We start from the raw sequence: 17,732 nt of genomic DNA on the forward strand, positions 1-17,732 counted from the left end.
ATTTTCATTACCTGTTCCTTAGATTCCGCCGAGTATTCTCGAGACGTTGAAACTAAATTATTCAATTTTCAAAATTAAACGGATAACTTACCATAAAAATATAAAATAATATTTGAAAAGAATTTTTTATTTGTAAAAAAAAATATCACGTTAATTTTCATTACCTATTTCTTAAATTCCGCCAGTATTATCTAGACGTTGAAACAGAATTATTCGATTTTAAAAATTACATTAAATTTAATACAATTTTAAAATAGAAAACTTACCATAAAAAATATATATAAATATATATAATAATTTTAATACATGATTGGCTATAAAAGTGTCACGTTACTTAGATTCCGTGGAGCATTGTGAACAGAATTATTCGATTTTTAAAATTAGACGAAAAGTTACCATAAAAAAATATATAATAATGATTTAAAAAATGTTTTAATTTAATACATGATTTGCACATATAATTTCATGTTAATTATATAATAAAAGAATATAATACTTTATTATAAGCTCTATAAATACGTATAATTCATAGATTATTATTATAGGGAAGAAGAATTTCAGTTAATTAGGACACGTGGAATTATCAAATTTTCTCTCTCCTCTCTCTCTCTCTCTTTTATTTTTTATTTTTTGTTGCTTTCTCTCTCCTCAAAACCCTAATTCCATCTGATTCAGCTTCAGCCTTGTAATACCTATCTCATTTCTCCTCGCCATTATCGTTCATCCGTAAATTTCTCGATCTGCCGTATCTAATTTGTAGCGTCAACAAATAGCTGCAATCCAATCCCCAAGGTGGCTCTCTTTTTCTCTCTCTTTTGCGGTTCTTGAAAACTTTTGTTATCTGCTCTCGAACTATGTACGAGTTTGTGTTCGTGTTCGAATTTGTCTTGTGTTTTGGAGCCAATCTTCTTCAGTCAACTTCAAACGTTGTGTTGGATGATATCTCTGCGTTTTAATGGAGTTTGGCGGCTCCGGAGTACCACTTGCCGTTGGATTTTGTTGTTTTTTTTTTAACTGTTTTCTGTTGAATCTTCAGTCGTCTCTTTGGCGTTGTTGCATGGTTTTAATTTGTTGTTGATCGTTTGTGGTATGGAGAAACTGGAATGAAATTGAATGTTGCGCTTGAATTTGGAATGAACTATGGATTTTGACTTTTTCATTTACTTTTTCGCATTTTCGTTCTTTCGCTTTTCGTTATTAGCATCGTTTGTAATGAGTTCTGTTGGTTATGTCTTGCATGTTTCTGATTCTTTTCCCATTTATTCTTGTTCTTCTCTGCAATGCCACAAATGTAAGAGAGGTTGGTGCACGCCTTTTTCTATCATCTTTTTGGATGATTTAGGCTCTCGTTTCTCATATTGTACTTGCAATTACGTATGTATTCTTCATCTACTATTCATGATGCTAGACTCTGAAGGACCATACTAGTTCGGCCTGCTTACTTCTTATACAATGGTTGGCTGAGCTCTGTGATGTTGAATTCAACAATGATTCTTGAGTTCTGGACTTGGAAGAACTTTATAGGATTGTTTACGCTTGGTAAGTTTTTTTATTTAGTGTAGGATTGTTGCATTCGATTTTAGTGGAGGAATGGTTTCTGTATTAAAGTAGCCTGAGACTCATCTCTTACTTAGAGGCCTGTCTGTTCTCAATTGTTCTGGACCCAATCCTCCTCTCTTTAGATGTGCAAACTGCTATCCATAAACATAAATGACTGTCATGAATTGTTCTTGGTGCTCTCCCTTGTATCAAGGAGATAAAAGTTGTGGTTAGGGTTCATTAGAACCTCTTTTGGGACTTATGGCTGGAAAGGGAATGAAGAGTTTAACGACGAAGAGAAATCACATCTGTTTTCTTTTCTGTTTATTTTTATAATAATCTTGAGGTGATTTGGGTCTGAGTAGAAAAGATCAAGGTTGATTGCAATAGTGTTCTTTCGTACCGGGACAGGTAAGTACAGATTTGGAAATTCCATGTGATGTGTTATTAGAACAGATGAGTTACTGGGGCTTTGGTAACTTGTTAGTTAGAACAGTGAATAGTTTGCTACTCCACAAAACAATAGTTCTTATTTTAGAATTTTCCAGTAAGAATGATTTAAGTCTTAAAGAGTCATATGTTTGTACACACATTCTAGTTGCTTGTAGACGATCAATATAGTCATTTATTTGTTTAGATGAACTAAGCATTATCATTTATGTTACAGAAATCTGATGTCGTGTATTGCACATTTCAGAAAGAATTTTCTAGCTGTAGAGAGATGTCTCCAGCTTCCAAATCTAAACCAAAAGACAAGAAAGCCAGCAAAGAAGTACAGAAGCCTGCACCAAGGCCGACAGGACCTGCTGCTGCTGGTAGTAGCGGTGTTCCCGCTACTGCATATAATCCTCTTTCAGGAACCTTCCATGCACTTGAGCCAACAGTATCTGTTTCTTCACCTCTTCATTCCAGTGATCGATTCAGGAACATAGATGATACAGATGCTCAATCTGGGGTTCTACTTTCTTCGGTGGCAGAGTACGATACTGTTTCGAATACTGGTAGCTGGTCTGGGGAGTCAGAGGATCATAAAGACAAAAGGTCTAACCCTACTGTGAGGCCAGAAACAATCCCAGGGGCAGACATTGATAAACGAGAAAAAACCCGTCTTAAGAATGAGAAGAAGCATCAGCGTCAAAAAGAGAGACGTGCCCAGGAATTGCAGGAACGCTGCACTGGCTACCTTATGTCCAGAAAGCTTGATGCTCTTGCTCAGCAATTAGTTTCTATGGGCTTTTCGCAAGATCGGGCAACCGTAGCTCTCATGCTAAACGAAGGCAATATAGAGGAGTCAGTTGCATGGCTTTTGGAAGGTGGTGAAGAGGCAGATGATCCGGCTAATCAAGATCTTGGTGGGCACAATTTAAAACTTGACATATCAGAAGAGCTTGCCCGTATAGCAGATTTGGAAGCACATTATAAGTGTACAAAACAAGAAGTTGAGAGAGCTGTTGTTGCTTCTGAAGGTGATCTGGAGAAGGCAGCTGAATCCTTGAGAGAATTGAAGCTCGATCCGCCCGCTGCTGCTGCTGCTGCTGCTCCTCCTCCTCCTCCTCCTAATCCCGAAAAAACTGTCGATCCTCCGACCGCTTTGAGCAGTAAGTTTCCTGGTAATACTAATCAAGCCTTAAGACCACAAGCGAACCTCAATCCTCATTCAATTCAACAAAGAAAGGAGGAGAAGGATTTTAATTACACAAAAGGAGCAATTACAGCCGGTATGTCTATTGCCAAGAATATACCGCAGCCTCCGAGGAGGAGTCAGCCAAAGATGGAATGGGGAAATTATGAACAGATCACAACTGATAAAAGGTGGTCAAGTGCAGGAACTAGCCCCGTTTCCTTCTCTTTGGCATCACCACCCTCTCAATTGTCATCTCCACCATCCAGGAACGAAACTCGTAGTTTAACAACTGGAACCGAGTTTAGTAGTCTTCTTCAATCTGGTCCAGCGAGAGAACCCAGTTCGGTAGTACAGGGTCGGAACCCGTCGTTGCTCACCAAGCCAGCTTCTGTTGGTACTATAAGTTCATCACCTCCTGCTGGCCGTTATTCAACGTCGTCTAGTGGGTTTATGCCGCAGATTCGCAGCTCAACAAGTTTCAAGGCTAGTGACACGACCTCAAATCAGATGTATCCTCAAGTTCAGTATCAGCAGCAGCAGCAGCAGCAGCAGCAACGACATTTTATCCCTGAAGCCACCCACACCACTGCTCCATGGAGCAGAACAGGTGCATCATCTCCCATAGCACCTGCTACCTCCCTTGGACTATTTTCAGGAGCAAGTTTAACCCAATCAGGGTTGACGTCTCCCATAGATTGGAACACGGGTTGCTCGATGCCTAATTTAGACTACACCGACATAGACTGGTCGGTGGATAGATCTTCAACCCGACCTGGTGGGTTGCTGCAGGGGCTGAACTCCTCCTACGTTCCGAATAATCCTCACCTTTATGAATCAAATACCTCTCAATTGGTGGATGCTCGGCCATTTGGGCAGTTGGGTACTTCTAATTTCAACAGAGATCCAACTGGAGGCGCTACCGAAACATCTAATAGTTCTAGAGAGTGGACTTCTCCGTTCGAAGGGAACGATATTTTCAGTTTTCCTAGACAGTTTGTCTATTCTCCTCCATTAGAGGAGAAGAAATTTTATGATAATAAACCAAATTAAAAGAAGAAAAACAAAGTGAGTTTGATTGATTTTTTGTTCCTTCTTTTTAGATTAATGTCGAAATATCGTTTCTATTTTCGTTAGCGAGCTCTCTAACTTGCGAAAATGTTCTAGCAATGGTCATGAAAATCACATAAATTTCTAACTCTCTTTTGGCATTAGACCAAGATTAAAGCAGGTTGAGGCCATAGAAAGAGCTCAAGATCACTTCCCAAGTTTATCAATGGAGGATGTATTTAACTGTCATACAAGAATCCTCACTACAACAAGGAACATAAGCTGAACCTCTATTTCACCCAATGAGCATGCTATCTAGCCAATTCAGGATGCTCGGAAGGCGGACTACGAGCAGATGCCGAAGCAGGTTCTCGATACCATTGATTTGCTTCACGGGTGAGAAAGTTTGCTTCTGCATTCAGAACTTTTCGGGTAAGATTATTACATCCAAACATTTGATTTGAGAACACACCAAAACAAATCAATGAAACAATGAGTAGAGAGAAATCTATATACGTTCTTTCATTTGATACGAATTCTTAATTGGTTTATCTTCTTCCGCACGTGTAGCAGATGATATCAAAAATTATTAAAAGGGTGAGTTTGGAATGACTTTTCGAATAGTAAAATATGGAGTTATACTTCTGTTCGGTTATCGGTCATGTAAGTTTTACAGGCTAGCCAATGAATATAACTTCCCTAACGGGCAAAGGGTATGAAAAAAGTCCCTACAACGAGGACTTGTGCATCAATGGTGGTGCGAGGTAAAAAAATATAGAGGAAACTAGACAGGGAGCGTTCGGGTTGTTACCTGCCAAAAATACGTCCTGAAATTCATCGTCGTTATATATGAAGCCTGGAGGATCTGGGGACCCAATTCCTACTATTGTGCTACCACTGCATGAAATGAAATTTGAGGTGGTGATATGATGAACAGAAAACATCTGATATTGTCTATAGCATAAAAACAGCATATGAACAAAGATCGAGAGATGTTCGAAGAATTCGTTTAACGTTCTTACCTCCCGGACATGAACACAGCGTCGAATTCTTCACGGCTGGAAAAAATTATACGCTGTTTCAATCTTTTAAGAGACGGGAGGACCTCGAAAGCAGGAGGTTCTGAAGATGAATGCCAAGGATGGTAAGACGTAGTGCATGTTACAAAAATAGGGTCAAATTGATATGCTAAGCAAGTCACTAATGTTCATACGCCACTTAATCTGGTACGATATTATGTTCGTCGAACTTGAAGTTTCAAGGTGTTCATTATATAGCATGTAATTTACGACACGTACTAATTTCACCAACTCGAACTACTTCACAAGCTTGCAAGTGCTCGTTTGAGTAAACATTAGACAAACTCACGTACCCAAATCGTTGATACACACATCTTGGGATATTCCGTTCTTGGTGATTTTATCCAACAACGACAAAGGATCGACCTTGCTTGTTTGATCCAATCGTAAGCGCTGAGGAATACAGATCGGCCATCATTATGTAACGGAAATAAGCACTAATTCTCATTTTCTTTCAGCTTATACTAAAATTTCCATTACCTTATAAACTTCTGCTGTAGAGCATGCTTCCTGGGGCTTTATGAGAACCATTGGAACGTCCAATGGTACTGGAGGTGGAAGATTCTGTACAACCTGGTAAAAAACGAACTCGTTAAGCATTCATCTAGAATGAGTCGTCCTGAGCTCATCGGTTTTCAGAATTAGCAATGGAAATCGAACTATTCCAGCTAGTAACAAAGAACTCATTAAAGCATTCATCTAGAATGAGTCGTCACGAGAACTCGTTAATGCATCTAGAATCAGTCGTCACGAGCTCATCTCTTTTCAGAATTAGCAATGGCAATTGAACTATTCTAGCTAGTAACAAAGAACTCATTAAGCATTCATCTAGAATGAGTCGTCATGAGAACTCGTTAAGCATTCATCTAGAATGAGTCGGCACGAGCTCATCGGTTTTCAGAATTAGCAATGGATATCAAACAATTCCAGCTAGTAACAAAGAATTTGTTAAGCATTCATCTAGAATGAGTCGTCACGAGCTCATCGGTTTTTAGAATTAGCAATGGAAATCAACTATTCGAGCTGATGTATGCAGAAATACTTAACGGACGTTCAAAACAAAGACACTCAATTCTATCAAAACCTGTCTCAAGATGCCAATTTCTGCACCTTTCGTGTATCAACATGATTGTATATTTCTTATCAATGCCTGTAGTCATTTAGACATACCTCGCCTCTCCCGGTACAAAATGCTGCCCCTTCCGAGAAAAAGAAGGGAATATCAGATCCTATCTCGCTCGACCATTCTTGAAGGTCCTTTTCAGTAGCAATACATCCACTGAACTGATTGGCCGCCCACAGCGCAGTGGCAGCATTACTGCTTCCTCCACCAAGCCCCGCTCCAGTCGGTACCTTCTTGTCGAGATGGATCTGCTCGTGTATAAAAGAACAATTCCAAACTTTACAATAGGTTCTCAACATTTTCCATTCATACAAGAAGATTTCATGACATTCATTGAAGATATTTAATCATTTCATAGATTCTCACCCAGAAAAACTTGTCACTACCAGTCTTCTTCCTGTAGAGGTTAAGAGCTTTGATAATCTGCAGATATATGGCAAACAAATAAGCTAAGGAAACAAAGAACATCAGAAGAAACAAAACAACAAGGGCATTATGCTAAAGCAACTACCAAATTTCTGTCATCGAGGGGTACTCCCGATACATTGGTAGAAAGACGGTCCTTCTTTGATGGCGACAATGAGAACTTAATCGTATCCCCTAAGCTTATCACCTAATGGCAGAGAGAACAAAACATTCAAATTCACCCGCCGAGTTATCGAACACCTCAGATTCTTCTAAACGACGAAAAGTGAGTTTGGTATGACTTTTTGAATTGTAAAAAGTGGTTTTAGCCAATTAAAAGTTTCATGGCATTCAAGAACATTGTTGAAAACATACGAAAAACAGGCATAGGGAAGTGTTTCACTTCAAATCAGGACTCTGAAAAGGCTTCTAATATCATCAAATAGAAGCATCCCATTACTTACATGAAAGAGAGAACAAAACATCCAAATTCACCAACCAAGTTATGAAACACCTCGGATTCTTCTAAACGATGAAAAGTGAGTTTGGTACGACTTTTTGAGTCGTAAAAAGTGGTTTTAGCCAATTAAAAGTTTCATGGCATTCAAGAACATTGTCAAAAACATACCAAAAACAGGCATAGGGAAGTGTTTCACTTCAAATCAGGACCTGAAAAGGCATCTAATATCATCAAATAGAAGCATCCCATTACTTACATGGAAAAGAGAACAAAAATCCGAAATTCACCAACCGAGTTATCAAACACCTCGGATTCTTCTAAACAATGAAAAGTGAGTTTGGTGCGTCTTTTTGAATCGTAAAAAGTGCTTTTATCAAGCTAAAAGTTTCATGGAATTCAAGAACATCGTCAAAAACATACCGAAAACAGGCATAGGGAAGTGTTTCACTTCCAATCAGGACCTGAAAAGGCATCTAATATCATCAAACAGAAGCTTCTCGTTACTTACATGGAAAAGAGAACAAAACATCCAAATTCACCAACCGAGTTTATCAAACACCTCGGATTCTTCTAAACGACGAAAAGTGAGTTTGGTACGACTTTTTGAATCGTAAAAAGTGCTTTTAGTGAGCTAAAATTTTCATGGCATTCAAGAACATCATCAAAAACATACCAAAAACAGGACTCTGAAAAGGCTATTTACAGTAACAAGAGCATCTAATATCATCAAATCGAAGCATTTCAATACTTACATGGAAAAGAGAGGCCAAATCATGATATCCATCTTCCCTCTTCCCAGTTATTCTCAAGAACACATTAATCTGCATCAATAAACTCAACATATAAACCCAACAAAAGGGATAAACCCACCATTTCCACAGCTTAACATGAATCAACGCCATTGTTACCTTGCAAGGTGAGAACAAAGTAAGCCTCGAAAGAGGAGCATCCCGGTCTACTTCATCAGCCAACTTGTTTATCCGTTCATCAGGATCATAAACTATCTAATTCCCAACTCAAAATCCCGAATCAAACCAATGAACAAACATAATTTTAAAACATCTATCCAATCCAACGAAAGAAACCTAAAATTTTACCTCAAATTGTTGTTTGGAAGCGGCGGAATTGCATGTAGTGACCCGTTGAATGAGCGGATTCTTCTGGTGCTTCAACCCCGAGGCAAAAGCGAGTGAACCGTGTGGTCCATTGAAGGCTACATTCCTTCTAAAAGAAATGGAGCGAAATTGGAACCCTGAACTGCACGGGATGTTACAGGAAGCCATTGATGAGAGCATGATTCTTCACCAGCAGCTACCGATCCCCTGATGATTAGAAATGAAAATTTGAAGAATTTCGAACAGGATTAGGAGTAAGATGAAGATTTGTAATATTGGTGGTGTTTTATTAATGAGATTTTGCGAACGGAATGATATCTACATCGCTGAATTCAGGGTTTTTGGCATCCATGTTGTTAGTTTCCTATTATGAATTCTTGGAATCGAGTGAGCAATCAAATGATGTGGGAATATGGAAGATTAGTCGAATATTCAAACTTTTTATTTATTTTTTTTTTAATTTTTTTAATTTTGAATTTTTCGACCCTATTTATTCAAACACTGTAAACCCTCGACTCCAACCCGAAAGTCGAATCGAAACAAAAATGAAAAAAAGAGTAAAATCAAACTAAAAATTTGAAACCCGTCACGCATTTGGTCGAAATTGAATCAAACGAGACCGTAAAGTTCAATTTTAGTTGTTCGATTTTTATTAAAAAATGAAAATAAAAGAGAAGAAAATACATAAAAGATGCACGGGCTTTCTGAACACTTTGGTTACAATTTTTGAACTCCAAACCGAACCGAACTGAGCTTTTCGATTTAATAAAATAAATTATACTAAAAATTATAATTTTTTTAATTCAAAAATCTCGACTTTCAAATTTCTCTTATTTTGGTCCTTAAACTTTTAAAATATTAATTTGACATTTAAATAGTCCTTTAAATTTTAAAAATTGTCTATTTTAGTCCATAAATTTTAAAATAGCTAACGTTTTGATCATATGTTACTTTTCTACCTAAAATCCACGTAGCTAATGGACGCGTTTTAAAGCCTTGAGGGGAAGTCTGAAAGGAAAAACCCAAAGAGGATAATATCTGCTAGTGGAGGACTTGGGTCGTTATAAATGGTATCAAAGTCAAACTCCAGACAATGTGTCAGCTTTCTCACTGTTCCCCCGAAGAGGGTAGACACGAGGCGGTGTGCCAGGAAGGACGTTGGGCCCCAAAAGGGGTGGATTTGGTAGCGGTCCCACATCGATTGGAGAAAGGAATGAGTGTTAGCGAGAACGCTGGCCTCGAACGAGGTGGATTGTGATGTCCCACATTAGTTGGGTAAAAGTGACTCTTTAGTCTCGAAGATTTGAAAAATTGTTCTAAATGGTCTATAAGTTAATTGGTCCATCACTCGCACGTATTGAAGCAAATATTTACAACGTGTATGGTATCAACTTGGCTTTCTAATGATTTTACTTTCCAACTTTGACATACACAAATCAGGTAGTTCATTAATTTTTTTGCCATTCTCGTTCGGGTGTTGCTACGGTTTGAAATTATGTTAGGAAGGTTTAACTCTTGTGCTCGTGATTGGAGTTGCTGGACCGGTAGTTTTTTCACAATTGTTGGAGGGAGGATTTAGTTTCTCACATCGGTTGGAGAGGGAAACGAAACATTCCTTATAAGGGTGTGAAAGTCTCTCCCTAACAGACATGTATTATAACCGTGAGTTTGACAGTGATATGGGCCAAAGCGACAATATCTGTTAATGATGGGTTTGAGCTGTTACAAATGATATCAGAGCCCGACACTGGGCAATGTGTCAGCGATACTCAGGCCCCCAAGGGGGTGGATTAAATGTAGTCAATCATCGTTCTTTGGTTATATACCAGCAATAACGTACAAAAACAAACACAAGAAATTCTTATTGGAGGGCTCCCACATCGATTGGAGAAGGGAACGAATGTCAGCGATGACGCTCGACTCCAAAGGGGGTGGATTGTGAGAACCCACATCGGGGAGGAAAGCCAAGTATTCTATCTAAAAGTGTGAAAACTTTTCCCTAGCAAACGTGTTTTAAAAACATTAAAGGAAACCCGAGAAAGAAAGCTCAAAAAGGACAATATCTGCCGGCAGTACGCTTGGACTGTTACATGATCATTGTTATTTGACTATATACCAGCAATAACATACAAAAGCAAGCACACAAGAAGTTCTCAAACTTCTAGAGAAATAATGTCACAACCCGACTCTCTAAGACCTCTTCTGTGAGGTCACAACTAAGGTAAATAAAGAAAACACGGTTAAAACCGTTTATTTAAAAAATCAAATAATTTGGTCTCGACGTGGACCATGACATCACTAGCCTCATGACACTATCCGCTGATAATCTCTTTATAAGCATTGTACGTTCTAATTATCGCCCAATTTAGGGTCAGATTATACAATCACGTGCAACATAAACTAGATCACTTTAAGCTAGTGGGACTAAAAACTAAATACAACGACCCACCCGATAAAACTAAATCCATCGTAACTATACCAAATTATAGTTCGGATTTATGCCAATAACCTTATAATTAGTGATTTATTTTCAAAAATTAAAAAATAATTTTAATTATTTTATTTCTATTTTAACATATTTATTTACCGTATATATTCAAGTAATAATCTAAAGAGCCTATAGTATAAGGATAATGTTAAGTGTGTTATTCTAATAACATTATTAATACGACCCAATGTGGAGACATGGGAGTGTTGGTATCTATACAATTAGTTTTTATAGGACTAGATCACGAAATATTTAATCTCTATTTATAAATCCGTTAATTAAAAATATTTATATGCGTTTTGATTTTAATCTTGAGTGAGTTATGAACTTCTGTCGGTAAAAATTTATCTTTTTATCTACTTGGGTAAGAACGAATTTTGTAGTCGGTAGAATATGTTTTTTTTTTTTTTTTTTTTTATATGACCAAATAGGTAGTCGGGAACATAACCTTATAAGATAATAACGAGACCTCAAATTCTCATTGACTTGATAGAGACTTAATTTATGGCTATATCATAAATAAATTGGACTCCATACCGACTTGGTTTATGGTTGGATCATAAACAAATTATTAAAATGTAATTACAGAGTTAAAATAAACTTTTAACCCTGCTATAATTACGAATAACTTGTGAACGATGAACTTGGTTGTAATGATTATATTTATGGATATAATTTAATAAAATTCTAATTTTTAATTACGTGTCATATTTAATAAAATTTTAATTTTTAATTACGTGTTTAATAGATTTATGTATTTTTTAAATTTCGACAAATTATATTAAAAAAAATAAGACTAAATTTATAATATTTGCGAAATTTTCACTAGAGATTTTTTTTTTTTTTTTTTTTTTTTGCTAAATTAGCGCAGAAAAAAAGAAAAAACAGTCGAAGAACAAGAAGAAGAAGAATTTCCATTCTCGAGCACAATCGACTTTGACGGAAGCTGAAGAACTCCCCACAGATTCACAGAGTACTTCACCTCTTCGTCTGCTTCCATGGATTTTCAGGTGGTGGTGTTAGCCGGCGGCACTTCAAAGAATCTTGTACCTCTTGTTTCCAAGGTTTCATTTCCGAACCTATTGTTAATCATCAACATTTCTGTTTCATTCATATCAATTTTCTAAGCAATTGATCAATCTTCACTTTGGAATTTGGTATTCTTCTTATGGTTTTACTCGAATATATTTTTATTTGTCTGGTGTTTTCACCAATAGGAGCTTCCCAAAGCACTACTGCCGGTGGCGAATCGTCCGGTCCTCTCTTACGTCCTGGAGCTTTTAGAACTTAGTAACCTGAAGGATCTCATTGTTGTATGGTTCCTTCTATTACTCTAATGTATACTCTTGCATGTTCCCCTGCGGTGTATGGAGTTCATGATTTCACTGTGTTTTTATATGTGTACAGGTTGCTGAAGGTAAAGATGTGGCTCTTCGTATAGGGAGTTGGATATCAGGGGCTTATGATGATCGTCTACGTGTAGAGGTACTAAGCTGTTTTTTAATACTTGGCTATGGAAATGGTTGAGTGTTTTGTATGATCGAATTGCTGGATGAAATATGAGGTTGCCTTTTGCTCCATTTTCCCCACGTAGGGGAGAATTAGGGCGTGCCTTTGTGCTCCCTAGACTCTGAGTAGTATAGGAGTATTCACCTGTTATCCTTTATGACGCCTTTTCGCCTGATCTTAGGTCTTGACTCGCCCTTCATGGACTAACCTTGTGCAAGAACCCTTAGGCTTTGAGGACTCATGACTGAATAAAAGATCATAACGTCAATATTTATAGATAAAATGGTAGGACTTGGGAAAGAATGTTGAAAGTTTATTAAAATGTAAATCTCAAAATTTTCACATTGCATCGTAATATTCATCTTATCTTTAATCATTTTCTCTAACATAAAAGAAAAAATGGGAGAACTTCAATGAATGGTCTTATATTACGAAAATTTTGATATTTAAATTGATGTTGATTGTTGAAGAAAAATATTATTCGTACGAATAGAAATATTGGAAATGGAGGTTTTGGTTCATTCAACAAAATTTTTTGGGGTACTGGGTGGAAGCTCAGTAAAGCTTGGATTGGATCAATTATTCCTTTTTTCTGTTTACTTGCAAGAACTTTTGCTTTTGTTCTATGTCTATTTCTCTGCTACTGACTAGTGGAGTGATCTCTTGCAAAATTTTATAGCCTCTGGGTTGGGCTTGGACGTCTAGTTCTCCTCCCTTTTGGTACGCTCTTTTGATGAACATGAAACACGAAACACAAATGTTTTATTTATGCCCATCAGGAAACAATTCATATTGCAATAGTATGAGAAAAGCCTTGTTGTCTGGAGTAGGGAAACTATAAATTATAAATTTTAACATGGTTAAGTGGTGTAATTCAAGGGTATTTCTTTTAATGTATTTAAAATAGCCATGTGTTAAGAATTTGTAAGAAATTGTGAATGGGGTAGCTTCTGTATTTATAGTTAAACGTGAAATTTTTTAATGCAGAAAATGTATTACAATAACAAATGTTAATTTTGTTGGTAACCACAATGGATTTGCTTGATGTACAATGACTTTGAGGGAATGAGTTCAAATTCCATGGCAGTCACTTACTTAGGATGAGTCTTCTTGATAAGCAAATGTTGCAAGGAGAGTTGGTTGTCCAATGAGGTTAATCATGTTCATTTTATATAATATAAAATGTCCAATTGGTATGTTGCAAAAGTGTGTAAGAAGTATGCAGTAAGTTTATGTTGCTTTCCTAGTTATTGAAATTTGAAATACATTTGATTTTTTGATGTTCGATGGACTCTGCATAATTTCATGTTTTCGATGTTGATGCTGCTGCTCTACATCACCTTCTGTTTTTCGTTCTCCTTATGAATGAGAAAACGGAGAGGGTTGGTTATACACAAGTGACCTAAAAAAGTTGCTGATCCCAACACATATTCTTCTAGTCTGCAATGGTTTCACAAAATTTTCCGTCAGAACGATGATTTCCTAACATACACAAGCCCCATTACTACCTACAAGGAGAAATACTGCTTATAGTTCTTCTAAGAATTCGTTATTTGTAGGTTACTTCTGTTCCTGAGGATGTTGGAACTGCTGGGGCACTTCGGGCCATTGCTCGCCACTTAACAGCAAATAATATATTGGTTAGACTTGAGCACTTTAAGCAGCATATGATCTATAAATCTATGTTTATTTACAGTTATGTGTCCTTTGCTTTTCTGCAGGTTGTGAGTGGTGATCTTGTTTCTGATGTTTCTCCTGGTGCAGTTGCTGCTGCGCATAGGCGGCATGATGCTGTAGTTACTGCAATGCTCTGCTCTGTTCCAGTCAGTGGGTCTTCCGAGTCTGGATCCACTGGTGGAAAAGATAAGACCAAGAAAGCAGTAGTTCACAATGTTGTTGGACTTGATCCTACCAAGCAGTTCTTACTATACATAGCAACCGGTTAGCATTTTTTGGAATATCTCCATAGAATTTTATTCAAACATGTTCCCTTTATGTTCATTTTATTTCAATCCAGGTGCTGAAATCGAGAAAGACTATAAAATTCAGAAGAGCATACTCCGTGCAGTTGGCCAGGTAACGGTTACTATAACAAGGTATTCTTTGGTAAAAAACTTCCGTATTTCTAAAACCTAGTTGTCTTTCTACTGATTACTAATGTGCTTGATTGAAGTTATCGCACCAAACCACATTAGGCCCTTTGAAGTTTCATAGTTTTGTGAAACGCTTCATTTTCGAACCTATCAATTATTTCATCTGGTTGAATTACTTTTCCTTTTTTATAATTCGAGTTTGATTATTACATTATATGAATCCAAGTCCTAAATGGAAGATGTGACTTATACATGTTTCCTGGGTTTAATGTTACTTTATCTCTTTCTTTTATGCAGATGGATATCCGAACTGATCTCATGGATGCATATATGTATGCGTTCAAAAGGTCTCAATTTAATTATCCTCCTTGTTTACTACTACAACATTAGTCATAATGATGTCTATATCCTTATGCATGTTCCATTGTATTATCTCCCAGATCTGCTTTGCAGGAGGTCCTAGATCAAAAAGATACTTTCCGAAGCTTAAGGCAAGACGTGTTGCCCTATCTTGTGCGGAGCCAGTTGGTTAGTTTGTAATGCCGTGACATATTCTATTGTGTCAACAAGTGCATATAAATTTGCTGAACTAGAATAATTTCTTCAATAAATGTAGAGGTCAGAAGTTGTATTGAATCGAACACCCCAAGCGGAAGAAAATGGGAATGAGAAAGTTTCCTCCCATAAGATCAAAGTATTGATTTCACAGATACTTTCTAATTCGTCTACTACAAGTTTTCATGATCTTTATGCATATGGTGCTGATGGATCTATTCCTGTTCGAAAAACACATAAATGTTGTGTTTATATTCCCCCTAGTAGCAAGTATTGTGCTCGCTTATTTTCAATTCAAGCATACAGCGACATTAATCGGGACGTAAGTTTATTGTAGTGCTCGAACCCTCTCCTTACCTTCTTGTATTGCATCCGTTCTCTGGACTTCATTATGTTCTTTGACTAACGTTTGATTTAATTTTTGTAAGGTTATTGGAGAAGCAAGTCATCTTTCAGGTTACACTTTCTCTGCTCAAAATAACATCATTCATCCTTCTGCCCAACTCGGATCAAAAACCACCGTGAGTTATAAATACCTTCATTTCTAGTATATAATTCCAAATGTTGATACGTGCGGCATATATCGTATAGTAAAGGTCGCCAATGTAGTTTCCTTGTTCTTGTTTTCTCTTAAAAAGAAAAAATTTCTTGAGAATATGAAAGTTAAACAACAGCATAAAATGACGGTCTAGTAACACGAGTCCAAACAATACCTAAAATGAACAAACAAGAAAGGGTTTCAATCCAAAAGAATAAAGTCTAATGGATACTTACAAAAATTCTTAGATAGAGATGTTCAAAGACAGTCGAGAAACGTAGGAATAGACCAAACTTCTTTTCAAAACTTCTAAAAAGCCTTGAGGAACTGGATCGAAAAAAAAAAAAAAGAGATTCCAGTTGTAAGATATCTAATAAAACCGTCGCTGGAATTGAGATCTCATTCAAAGAGAAAGATATCAAATATCTGGAGTTTCTTTTTGTACATTATATGGATGATCAAATCTGCAAGGACCATGATTGGAAATTGTTTAATCGTCTTTCTCCGAGGAAGAGGCAAAACATAAGTCCTCTCTCATTCTTCTCCATGTAAGCTTGGTTTTTATTCCAGAAAGAGAGAAAAAAGAAAGAAACATATAGAGAGAATTTCCTTGTTATTCCTGAATTAATCAAATATCTGTAGTTCCGAATGTTGGCTTACTTTATACTTGTTTTATTATATTGGTCAGTCCCTTGTACTAAGTGGGATGAGAGTTTCAGGTGGGACCCCATTGTATGTTAGGAGAAGGTTCACAGATGGGTGACAAATGTAGCGTGAAACGGTCAGTAATTGGCCAACATTGCCGGATAGGTTCCAATGTGAAGGTATCATATGATCACTTATTAATTTGGGATAAAATGAGGAATTTCATTGTCAATTTGTTGTAAGAACCTTGTTAACTTTAACTTTTACGACCCTCGTCAATACAGATCGCTAATTCGGTCGTCATGGATCATGTTACCATTGGAGACGGTTGTTCAATTCAAGGTTCGGTTATCTGCAGCAATGTGCAACTTCAGGAGCGCGCTGTTTTAAGAGACTGTCAAGTAATTATTTACCATTATTCACACGCACTCCCCCCCGCCCCCTTGGGGCACCATCGGCCCCCTCCCCCGTTCCTCTCGTGTCACCTCCTTACGTTTAACTTTCGATCCAGGTAGGAGCAGGTTTTGTGGTGACTGCTGCCTGTGAGTACAAAGGAGAGGCCTTGGCTAGAAAAGAAAAATGAAGTTGGGGAGAGACATTGTATGAGGTATGTAGATGAAAGTGTTGGAAGGAAGCAGTGATTGAAATCATATAATCACAATGTTTCTTCCTTCTGGCTTTTTTGGCATAATTTCATTTGTAGTTCATATTTTGTTCACATTAGACATTTACTTAGTTTAATTATCTAGAGATTTACTGGACACAAATGGTTAGAGTTGCTAAAAGTTCTGTCATTTTTCCACTGAAATGCAATCTTATTAGAGATGCGTGACTATTAGCTCAATGATAATTAGTATACATTCACTCGGTTTGAAGTTCGAGGTTCGATCTTTATCAGATTAAAGCACACCACTTTTATAAGGGTGAAGAGTAGTTTTCTATCCTTTTTTTAATTCAGCAATCTGTGAGAGACTAGAATCAAAGAACTAGTAGATCTAATCCGTCCAAAATGGGAGTGGATTAGGGTTATGACAGATCGAGCTACAATTGTTTGAAATGTAAAAAAAAAAAAAAAGTTAGATGGCTACAATTTTATAGTTTGAGGGTTTGATCGTAAGGTGATTTCATACATTATTGAAATTTTTAGTTGCAATATTCTCGAGTTTTATTTCCTTGACAAAAGGTTAAAGGTATAAATCTTATAAAATCGCTCTAATAGCTATAGTTGAAGGATCATCTTTGCAATTTTTATCATCTAATTTTCTTAAATAATATCTTCTGCTTGAACCTGAGGACCTGCGTTAATTTCCAAGTATAGTTCAATAAATGCCCGCATCTTAAATTTTTTATAATTTTTTTTTTAAAGTCCCGTTAAAAATAAATTTATTTTGCTTCAAAAATATTCTTGAATTTTTAAGAGTGTTTTAAAAAATACCCTTAAATTTTTAATAGTTTTATTCATACGCTTCAAAAATACTCTTATCCTTAGTATATAAATAGAACAGTTAGTAC

General features: G+C 36.8%; 3 protein-coding genes across 8 annotated transcripts; 2 read left to right on the forward strand and 1 right to left on the reverse strand.

Moving 5' to 3' along the window:
- The first annotated feature begins 553 nt into the window (after positions 1-553).
- On the forward strand, positions 554-4,295 carry LOC111485405. 5 transcript variants are annotated; one of them, XM_023132279.1, is made up of 4 exons: positions 554-792; positions 1,297-1,300; positions 1,409-1,539; positions 2,237-4,295. In XM_023132279.1, exon 4 carries the CDS (start codon positions 2,261-2,263, stop codon positions 4,211-4,213), a length of 1,953 nt encoding a protein of 650 aa, XP_022988047.1. In that variant the 5' UTR covers positions 554-792; positions 1,297-1,300; positions 1,409-1,539; positions 2,237-2,260; the 3' UTR covers positions 4,214-4,295. The 5 variants fall into 5 exon arrangements, 4 of the variants coding, with proteins under 4 accessions (XP_022988047.1, XP_022988046.1, XP_022988048.1 ...); XR_002718663.1 differs by lacking the exons at positions 1,297-1,300; positions 2,237-4,295 and adding an exon at positions 1,635-2,087; XM_023132278.1 differs by lacking the exon at positions 1,297-1,300.
- Positions 4,296-4,396: 101 nt separating this feature from the next.
- LOC111485475 (4-diphosphocytidyl-2-C-methyl-D-erythritol kinase, chloroplastic-like) lies at positions 4,397-8,788 on the reverse strand. Of its 2 annotated transcripts, XM_023132377.1 has the most exons (12): positions 8,715-8,788; positions 8,375-8,599; positions 8,186-8,281; positions 8,030-8,098; positions 6,924-7,025; positions 6,779-6,835; positions 6,460-6,660; positions 5,770-5,862; positions 5,583-5,682; positions 5,233-5,332; positions 5,022-5,107; positions 4,397-4,622 (listed from the first exon to the last, which is right to left on the reverse strand). In XM_023132377.1, exons 2-12 carry the CDS (start codon positions 8,570-8,572, stop codon positions 4,522-4,524), a joined length of 1,203 nt encoding a protein of 400 aa, XP_022988145.1. In that variant the 5' UTR covers positions 8,573-8,599; positions 8,715-8,788; the 3' UTR covers positions 4,397-4,521. The 2 variants fall into 2 exon arrangements, with proteins under 2 accessions (XP_022988145.1, XP_022988144.1); XM_023132376.1 differs by having other exon boundaries at positions 8,375-8,788.
- Positions 8,789-11,716: 2,928 nt separating this feature from the next.
- LOC111485450 (translation initiation factor eIF-2B subunit gamma-like) lies at positions 11,717-17,058 on the forward strand. Its single transcript, XM_023132335.1, has 13 exons — positions 11,717-11,944; positions 12,098-12,193; positions 12,288-12,365; positions 13,949-14,029; positions 14,111-14,330; positions 14,407-14,465; positions 14,780-14,829; positions 14,923-15,010; positions 15,099-15,359; positions 15,466-15,558; positions 16,295-16,399; positions 16,505-16,621; positions 16,732-17,058. Exons 1-13 carry the CDS (start codon positions 11,879-11,881, stop codon positions 16,801-16,803), a joined length of 1,386 nt encoding a protein of 461 aa, XP_022988103.1. The 5' UTR covers positions 11,717-11,878; the 3' UTR covers positions 16,804-17,058.
- Positions 17,059-17,732: the final 674 nt, after the last annotated feature.

The sequence above is a fragment of the Cucurbita maxima genome, unplaced genomic scaffold (assembly GCF_002738345.1).
Source record: "Cucurbita maxima cultivar Rimu unplaced genomic scaffold, Cmax_1.0 Cma_Scf00010, whole genome shotgun sequence".
In the NCBI taxonomy this organism is placed as follows: domain Eukaryota; kingdom Viridiplantae; phylum Streptophyta; class Magnoliopsida; order Cucurbitales; family Cucurbitaceae; genus Cucurbita; species Cucurbita maxima.